General features: G+C 39.3%; 1 protein-coding gene across 1 annotated transcript; it reads left to right on the forward strand.

The window, feature by feature from the left end:
- Positions 1 to 2,779: 2,779 nt before the first annotated feature.
- Positions 2,780 to 6,581, forward strand: LOC128529271 (potassium voltage-gated channel subfamily G member 3-like). Its single transcript, XM_053502678.1, has 2 exons — positions 2,780 to 3,438; positions 5,775 to 6,581. Exons 1-2 carry the CDS (start codon positions 2,780 to 2,782, stop codon positions 6,418 to 6,420), a joined length of 1,305 nt encoding a protein of 434 aa, XP_053358653.1. The 3' UTR covers positions 6,421 to 6,581.
- The last annotated feature ends 2,792 nt before the right edge of the window (positions 6,582 to 9,373 follow it).

Consider the following 9,373-nt stretch of genomic DNA (forward strand, 5'->3'; position numbering starts at 1 on the left):
AGGTTTTTATCCAGGATGTCTCTGTACATTGCTGCAGTCATCTTTTCCTGTATCCTGACTAGTCTTCCAGGTCCTGCCGCTGAAAAACATCCCCACAGCATAATGCTGCCACCACCATCTTTCTCTGTAGGGATGGTATTGGCTTGGTGATGAGCGGTGTCTGGTTTCCTCCAAACGAGACGCCTTCACACCAAAGGCATTCACACCAAAGAGTTGTCTCATCAGACCAGGGGATTTTGTTTCTCATGGTCTGAGAGTCCTTCAGGCCTGCCATCAGCCTTTTATTAAGGAGTGGCTTCCGTCTGGCCACTTTTGCATATAGGCCTAATTGGTGGATTGCTGCAGAGATGGTTGTCCTTCTGGAAGGTTCTTCTCTTTCTGGAGCTCTGACAGAGTGACCATCAGGTTCTTGGTCACCTCCCTGACTAAGGCCCTTTTCCCCCGATCGCTTAGTTTAGATGGCCGGACAGCTTTAGGAAGAGTCCTGGTGGTTTCGAACTTCTTCCACTTACGGATGATGGACCACTGTGCTCATTGAGACCTTAAAAGCAGCAGAAATTTTTCTGTAACCTTCCCCAGATTTGTGCCTCTAGACAATCCTGTCTCGGAGGTCTACAGGCAATTCCTTTGACTTCATGCTTGGTTTGTGCTCTGACATGAACTGTCAACTGTAGGACCTTATATAGACAGGAGTGTGCCTTTCTAAATCATGTCCAATCAACTGAATTTACCACAGGTGGACCAATTAAGCTGCAAAACATCTCAAGGATGAGGAAACAGGATGCACCTGAGCTCAATTTTGAGCTTCATGGCAAAGCCTGTGAATACTTACTGTATGTACATGTGCTTTCTCAATTTTTTAATTTTAATACATTTGCAAAAATCTCAAGTAATTTTTTTCATGTTGTCATTATGGTGTGTTGTTTGTAGAATTCTGAGGGAAAAAATTTATTTAATCCATTTTAAAATAAGGCTGTGACATAACAAAGTGTGGAAAAAGTGATGCGCTGTGAATACTTTCCGAATGCACTGTGTATATATGGGATATTTATATATATATATATATATATATATATATATATATATATATAGATATATAGATAGATAGATAGATAGATAGATATTGTTTATTTTGTGTTGAATAGATTGTAATAGAAAATTTCTTAAAAAAAATGTTTTTATTATAATCTTTTCAATCTGTGTTTTATTGTGTTTTCGACTGAAGCAGCTTTCTTTTTTATTAAGTCTGTCTTTAATTAAACAATCTAATTTAAGGATTAGCAAGGATGATTTTTTTTATTTGCCAGAGTAAAATGCATTGTAGGTGGATCAGGAAGTTGTTTATTGGATATTTTCTGTAAAATTATTACCATACTGTAATTAATAATCAAATAAGTTTACTGTAGAGTATATTTATATTAATCTGTAAAATTACGCACACAGTACACAGTATACAATAATACACAAAGTGGAATACAGTCAGTCAAAAAGATTTATACAGACTTCAGGAAAAGAAAAATAGTATAATGTATATATTATTATAATATTTATATTATTATCATCATATTATCATAGGCCTATATACAATGTATAGCAATAAATTTAGAATTAAAATATTTTTTTTCCTGTAGTGTGTATACATTTTTTGGTGACTCTGTATATGTACACTGGATATAATTTACATTATAAGTTCCTGCATGCATTTACATTATAAGTTCCTGCATGCATTACATTGTCTCACTTTTAATATTAATTTAGCGCTATACAAATAAAATTGAATTGAATTAATCATTTCACTTACTATATTTAAGACTTTCCCAGTCACCCTGATATAGAATTTACCCTATATCAAAATGCAATATAAACTCGTGTTATTGTTAAACTTTTTGGGAAGAAACTGTTAACCAGGTAATGCTAAAAGTAATTGCTGAGTAATAGCATTCTCCTTGCTCTTTCTCCCTGGCGAATTATCTTCTGGTTTATAGTTGGCAGTAAATTGGGTTTGCAGGCGCATGATTTCATGCACCTGTTTTAGGCTGCACTGACTCAAAAGTACTTTTGACTTAAGTTGGATCAACCTGTGGGTTTAAGAAATGTACAGCAGTCTATTGAGGACCACACGAAGACTAATGAAGGAACACGGAAAAGAGGCGCCCTCTAGTTGTTGCTGTTCGCGCCGCAACACCTGCTCCTGCGGCCCAAAACTCTGACTTGAACGCGTTGTACCTTTGTAAGGCTGTGCATTAGCGTTCAGGTATCAATACATAGTGTGACTGATGAAGTCCAAACTTTTTTATCTAATCATTTTAAGTATACATAGAACGTGTGTTCGCGTGTACATGTGACTTCAAACTCGAGTTTATATACAGTATGTACACGTACACGTGTGTGTGTGTGCGTGTGCGCGTGAGTATGTGCCCGCGCGCGTGTATGCTTGCGCGTGCGTGCGTGCGCGCGCGCCTGACATCACTCCTACTTCCTTCGCTTTGACAGTGGCACGGTGACGCCTCAGTAAGACGCTGTGCACGCGTAACTCTGGGCGCCTCCGCACATTCTTTCGCGTCTCCGGTCGCGTTTACAAGTTTTCTCTCCAAAACCCAATGTCAGAGGAAACTGCACAGGAGGTCTTGAGAGTTTTTGCCAACCCTTTGGTGCACCACTAGAAGACGGTCTAAACATGCACTCTGAGTCTAACGCGCAGCGACGGAGTTTCTCCATCTGCGTGCAGTTCGCCGAGACTGGCACTTTTCTCTTGTGTTCTCGCTGAACGCTCCCGAGGATGAAGTTTGGCCAAAGCGTTTGCATTCTAAACGTGGGCGGCACGCGGTACGCTTTCCCCATGGATGTGCTGAAGGACTTCCCTCTGAGGAGAGTGAGCCGCCTGCACAGCTGCGCGTCGGAGCGAGAGGTGCTGGAAGTGTGCGACGACTACGATCAGGAGCGCAACGAGTTCTTCTTCGACCGCCACGCTGAGGCTTTTGGTTTTCTCATGCTCTACGTGAAGCACGGCAAACTGCGCATAGTGCCACGCATGTGCGAGCTCTCCTTCTACAATGAAATGATCTACTGGGGTTTGGAAAGCTCGCACCTGGAGCTGTGCTGCCAGCGGCGTTTGGATGATCGCATGTCCGATACGTTCACCTACTTCACCGAGGAGGAGCGCCGCGTCGAGGACAAAGATGACCAAGAGGAGCAAGAGCAGAGAAGGCGGCGAGGCACCGGCCGCCTGAAGGACGCCAAGTGGCTCGAGAGCATGCGCAGGACCTTCGAGGAGCCCACGTCCTCACTGGCCGCACAGATTCTCGCTTCTGTCTCTGTCCTCTTTGTCATTGTGTCCATGGTGCTCCTGTGCGCAAGCACTCTGCCCGACTGGAAAACTGCTGAAAGTAACATGGTGGAGGAGCACAGGTACACAGAGTCTATAGACCATCCGGCCGGGTACTTATGCCTTTTTTTACTAGTCCCTTTCATGCACGATGCATTGCTGAGAAACCCTGATTATATGCATGATCTATGACCAAGACAGTTTTCTAAACCCCACTACACATGTCCAAGTCGGTCGACTTGTGTTTTGTCTTGTGTTTTGTTTCCTAAATGTTTGTCTCTTGTCTTCAATCATAAAACATAAAATAATCTACATATTAAAATCCCCACGGTTTATTATAATTACTTGAATATTATAAATGCTTGAATTGTAAATAACCCCTGCGATTTATAATTCTAAAACGATGTTTTGGGTTCTGTAAAAATTTGCTGCACTTGAAAACTAGTGGTATTTAAATGTTCTTCGATTGCACGTGTGGGGAAAGTGAATAAAGTAACGCAACATTTAGGGCAAATTGTCCGGTTATTGTGTAAAAATGTATTTATTCAATCGAGCTGCCCCTATCCAAGGTGCTGAAGCATCGTTGAGTTGAGCGTGAGCCAGAAAACAAATTCAGTATTTAACTTTTTCAGTGTTTATATGGAATTACGCCTAAATAATCACCAGGCACCATCGGAGAAAAACAGGTACTAGATTGCAGTAGTTCACACAATTCATTGTACAAATGCTCATCCTTCGCGTGTGTTCCATGGGTGTGTGGCTGTAGTTACAGGACTTAGATAATGTAGTTTTCATTCAAATGTACTAAAAATAATGATTGGATTTAGCATTGCTGTGCCTTTTGTTTGTAAATTGAGACAAAGAAAAAGTAGTGGAATAGTACAGTACCGGGGTCCTGACAATGTAGGTGTGAATTCAGCATTGAAATTTGTTTTGTAGACATTATTTTTTACACTAGTTCAGTGATTTATCTAACAATTACGTCATACCCATGGGTGGGCGAGTTGAATGGGTAAAAGTAAAGTTGGCTTTGTTGTACTGTTAATATGTAGCACATCTTAAGAAATTTATGAAATTATAAAAAAAATCTTATTTATGATATAGCTGTGAAATTGTTTATTAAATACATTTCTTTTACTTTTTCTGGAGTGGTATATTTTTCTGTCCTTTTAACCTCTTCATGTGTCTGTCCTATATCTATATTGCCACATGGACTGTTCTGAAGGTGCTGGTACCCGCGGAGCACCCAGGCTTTTCTATGTCTGTGTGTGTGTGTGTGTGTGCGTGTGTTTGTGTGTGTGTGTGTGTGTGTCTGTGAAAGAGAGCGAGAGAGAGAGAGGTTTGTTTAGGTGAAATGTCAGGTTTGTCATTCAATCAACCAAACAATGTCATCCATACATAATAGATGTTCCCTTTGTAAAAAAAAAAAAATATATATATATTTTTGTTCCAGTTCAGTGCCTGCAAAGTAAGAATTTAAATACATGGACATGCTGTCCATTTGACACCACCATTAGTTCCACACCACTTGGTATAAAGATTTTCCTGGTTAAATATGCCACCATTTGCAATTTAGTGGAAAAGAATCTACATGGAATACAATTTGAGAGGATTTATTACAGGATCTTTCAAGTGGATGTGAAACTGCTTTTATAATATATTCATCTCTAATAAGAAGACATCTCTAGATACATGCTTCAGCCTCACTCATGTTAGCATGTGTCTGTTGACTCCTTTTCAGATTGCCCAACATTAATCATAACAAAGAAACCTAAACTAACCAAATACACATTATAGTTAACTGGGCTCTGAACTGGACCTGTGTTTATGATTCCTTTTGTATAACACTTTAAGACCTAGCAGCATTTTTAATACATTGAGACGGGTCTCAACAAAAAGCAGAAATTACACAGGGTCTCTTGAGACTTGACATCTTTGAACAATATGCCTTTGATATGCTTCTAAACTATAACTGGTATTTTTTTAATCAGTATTATTTAGTTACAAACCATATTCACAAAACCTTGTTAATAAAGTGACATTGTTAAGCCAAAAATGTTACTAGGTCTTAAAGCATGTCTAGACATTGCATGACTAATGCTGTAGCATAGTCTCCACAAGGTTATAATTACTCACTCCCTAATAAACTTAATTGTTTATCTTAATCTCTATGCTAATTAGGGATTAGAAATTGTTATTTAGTGTGCAGTTTTGCAGCCTGATTATCATTGTTGTAATTTGATCCACAGCCCATAGTCAGAAGAGGAACCCTTTTTTTTATATAGTGTACCATTCTTAATTGGATGGCTGTGAAATTAAAATCTTTAGACTGTGCTTAATACATCATATAGCCCAAACTGCTTGCTGCTGTATGTGTATACTGTGTCAGTGCTTTATTTATATTAATGCTTCTCTTAATTTTCTCTCACACAATTCTGCATCTGCTTAGGATCATTGAGGCGGTGTGCATTGGCTGGTTCACAGCAGAGTGTATCGTCCGTTTCCTTGTGTCACGTGACAAGTGTGAGTTTGTGCGACGTCCACTGAATATCATTGACCTGCTGGCCATAACGCCTTACTACATCTCTGTGACCATGACAGTCCTGACTGGAGAGAACTCTCAGCTGCAGCGGGCCGGCGTGACACTGCGTGTTCTGCGCATGATGCGCATCTTCTGGGTCATCAAGCTCGCTCGCCATTTTTTGGGCCTGCAGACCCTGGGCCTAACACTTCGCCGCTGTTACCGTGAGATGGTCATGCTGCTGGTTTTCATCTGCGTGGCCATGGCTATCTTTGGGGCCCTGGCCCAACTGCTTGAGCATGGGCTTGACATGAAATCCAGCAATGAGGAGTATGCCAGCATCCCTGCTGCCTGCTGGTGGGTTATTATCTCCATGACGACTGTCGGCTATGGAGACATGTATCCCATCACCGTGCCAGGGCGTGTACTAGGAGGCCTTTGTGTGGTGAGTGGCATAGTGCTCCTGGCTTTGCCCATTACTTTTATCTACCACAGCTTTGTGCAGTGCTACCACGAGCTCAAGTTCCGCTCCGCTCGCTGCACCAGGAGCCTCTCGGCTGAGTTCCTCAACTGACTGTGACTCTGTCAGACTTTTGGGTGGACCTGTTTTACATCACTATTTCAATAATAGATTCAGTTGGTCCTCTTGACTCAGTGATTGATCCAACTCAGTCAAATATCTGGTCTCAGGAAGAGCTTAGGGGCTTGGTCTTAAATGAGTTTACATGCAGGTAGCCAATCTGATACTCAACTCGAGCCACAGAGGAGCTCAGTGTCTACAGGGATTAGTTCTAGCCCTGCCCCACTTAATTATTTTTCACTAGAAACTAAGGCTGGAATGCATTCAGTCAGGTTAAGTGTTGTGGTGCATAGTTGGAACAAATACTGTGGACTCTGTGTCCCTCCATGGTCCAAGTTGAGAGTCAGTGGTTTACTCAGCAAGTCCACCATTCAGAAAGCCAGGATTCACTTAGATTTTCTGTTTTTAATATAGTTATTGGGCTTTCACAGTCGTAGGCAAGGCTACCATGGAAACATTGGCTTTCGGGCCAGATATGCCAGTCAGTGGCAAAGTACTGAAACTGCTGGTGGGCAGCTTTGACTTATCTACCAGAGACCTCAAACGCACTCAACACAAGCTAAAAACCTTTATGGTCACAGCCAGACAGACAGGCACTTCATACAGTAGGCATGGTATGCAGCCACTAAAAGACTTAAGAGTCTGAAAGACTTCTAGACATCCCACAGTTATGGCAAACATACAGTATAAAACCAATTACAGTTACAAAAAATTGTAACTTAAATTGCGCTTTTAAAAAGAGCTCAGCAATCCAGCATCCTTGAAAAAAATGTTAGATGGTTACATAAGCATTACAGGGTGAAGTGTGTAAACACTCATTGAAATTATTGTGTAAAATCCAATGAAGTGTGACACAAAATCTGCAGGGATTTTGGAATGGAAATGTATGAGACTAAGCGAGACAGAGAGAGAGAGCAGTAGAAAGGACTGATGCTTATCTGTGTAGGCAAATGTGCAACACTGGTAAATATGTAAAGTGGAACACACAAAGCTACTGAGTGAGAACACAGATACATGGTATGACCGGCGATACAATACACATAAAGGTCTTCTAATTTACCCCTGGCATGCCTCCCTTGTAGTTCAATGCGTTTTCACATTTGAACAGTAAAAAGCTTTGAGAACTGTACACTATAATAATGTCAAAACCCTAGCACAATCCTCTTGTCATACTGTAAATGAGGTAGATTTATGGAGTTTGGTAAGAAAACCGATAACACCTAATATAAATAAATTCCAATAATGGAAGAAAAAGGCTAATTCATACAATAATAATAGCATAAACTAATGATTGTAACATAAATCTAAGGGCTAAGCAATCTGTTCCATGTTCATTAGCATGTTTTTTTCTGTGTATTTTACGATAAATTTGAAAAGATTATTATTGGGTTAAAAATATCCTGTTTAGAGTAAAAGTAAAACGTGTAAATTAGTGATACTGTGAGTGGCTCATATACCCGCAGTTCTCATTTCAAAGAAAAGGAAGGTGTAACATCACAACCAGAAAACAAGTGGATGAAAGCTGGTTCAAATTTACTAAAGATTACACTCCAAAAAGGAAGTGAACATCACAAATTCACCTCATATTCAGCTATGGTTCATTTAACTGAGTAATACCCCTCCCTGCTAATGCTGTTATTGTCACTAATGAGCATCTTCATTCATTTGCTTCCATCACAGTGCATTCTCTCTTGAGAAACTGATGTCTTGATTGGAAGATGATCCACTCAGAAGGCAACAAAAGGGACGAAGATGTGTCTGATGTTCAATATCTTCCTTTTTGATAATTAAGCTCCATATCATGTGGGAGGGTGTGCTTTCACTATTCTCTTTCCTTGCCTGGCCCAGCTTTTTGCTGCCTCTCTCTCTCTCGCTCGCTCTCTAAAAGCCATTTCTCTACAAACACAGAAAGAAAAGAGTGTGAAAAGCCAAGGTCATGATGTTAGACAGACTTTTATTAAGGCCCCATTCTCCCCAAACCTCTTTTATATGGTAAACATAATTCTCATTTTCTTTATACGTTATGTCAACCAATCGTTAATGAGAAGCTCAGGATTCCAATGAAAATGTACATGGACATCAATTTGAGTGCCAATGGTTTTTCATATGAATGCTCGATCTTAAGCCATTATATTTTATGAGAAAACTAATTTATTTAATCCCTAATACTGCCTGAGTCCTCTTGGGATGTATAAAACATTACTAAGTGTTGTTTTAACAAAACTTTAAATAATATTATTTTTTGTTTCCCTTTGGACATTTTTAAGAAAATCCAGAGCTTCATTGATTCATAGACCACTTAAGTAATTAGTATACATAGTAGGTTACAGTATCTTATGTGCAAACATACAGTAAATATACATATACATTTTGTACTTCTTTCTTCTAATTTTACCTTCTAATATAAAATCCAGTGCCAATAGAGGAACTCATGTATTATGATATTGTGTTCTCATCCTGCCTCTGTTCACTGTGATGAATCTACTACCTACCAGCTGGGTACATTTCTTTCATTTTTCACTTTACTTATAACCTCATGTTATGTCACTTGTACATAGATTCTAAATGTATTTATTGGAACCCAGATTTGTATAGACTTTTGGCATTTGATGGTAAAACCTGTTGTTTGCCACATTGTGCAACAAAGTTCACAAATAATAAAAAACAGACTGTTTTTGAAAAAAAAGAGAGAGAGGTAATAAATAATTAATTCCTATCTTAGCCTATGGTTTGGTTTCCTTGTAGGGGAGTTTAGGGTTTAGATATTTTGTTATAGCCTAATAGCTGGTAGCTTTTGTAAACGTCTAGATAAGTATAATATCTAAAATTCCAGTATTTTTTTTAATTATTTTTATTGTTCCCTATGTTTTTAAAATAGAGACTCTATTTTGTATAAAGTAGGATAAAATATGTGTCTTTAAAGGCTGAAACAACGCTATGAATAACT

Source organism: Clarias gariepinus, chromosome 8 (genome assembly GCF_024256425.1).
Source record: "Clarias gariepinus isolate MV-2021 ecotype Netherlands chromosome 8, CGAR_prim_01v2, whole genome shotgun sequence".
Lineage (NCBI taxonomy): Eukaryota > Metazoa > Chordata > Actinopteri > Siluriformes > Clariidae > Clarias > Clarias gariepinus.

Coding starts and splice junctions, on each gene's coding strand:
- LOC128529271 (XM_053502678.1), top strand. CDS start 2,780: ATGAAGTTTGGCCAAAGCGTTTGCATTCTAAACGTGGGCGGCACGCGG. Junction 3,439..5,774: donor TCTATAGACCATCCGGCCGG/GTACTTATGCCT, acceptor GCATCTGCTTAG/GATCATTGAGGCGGTGTGCA.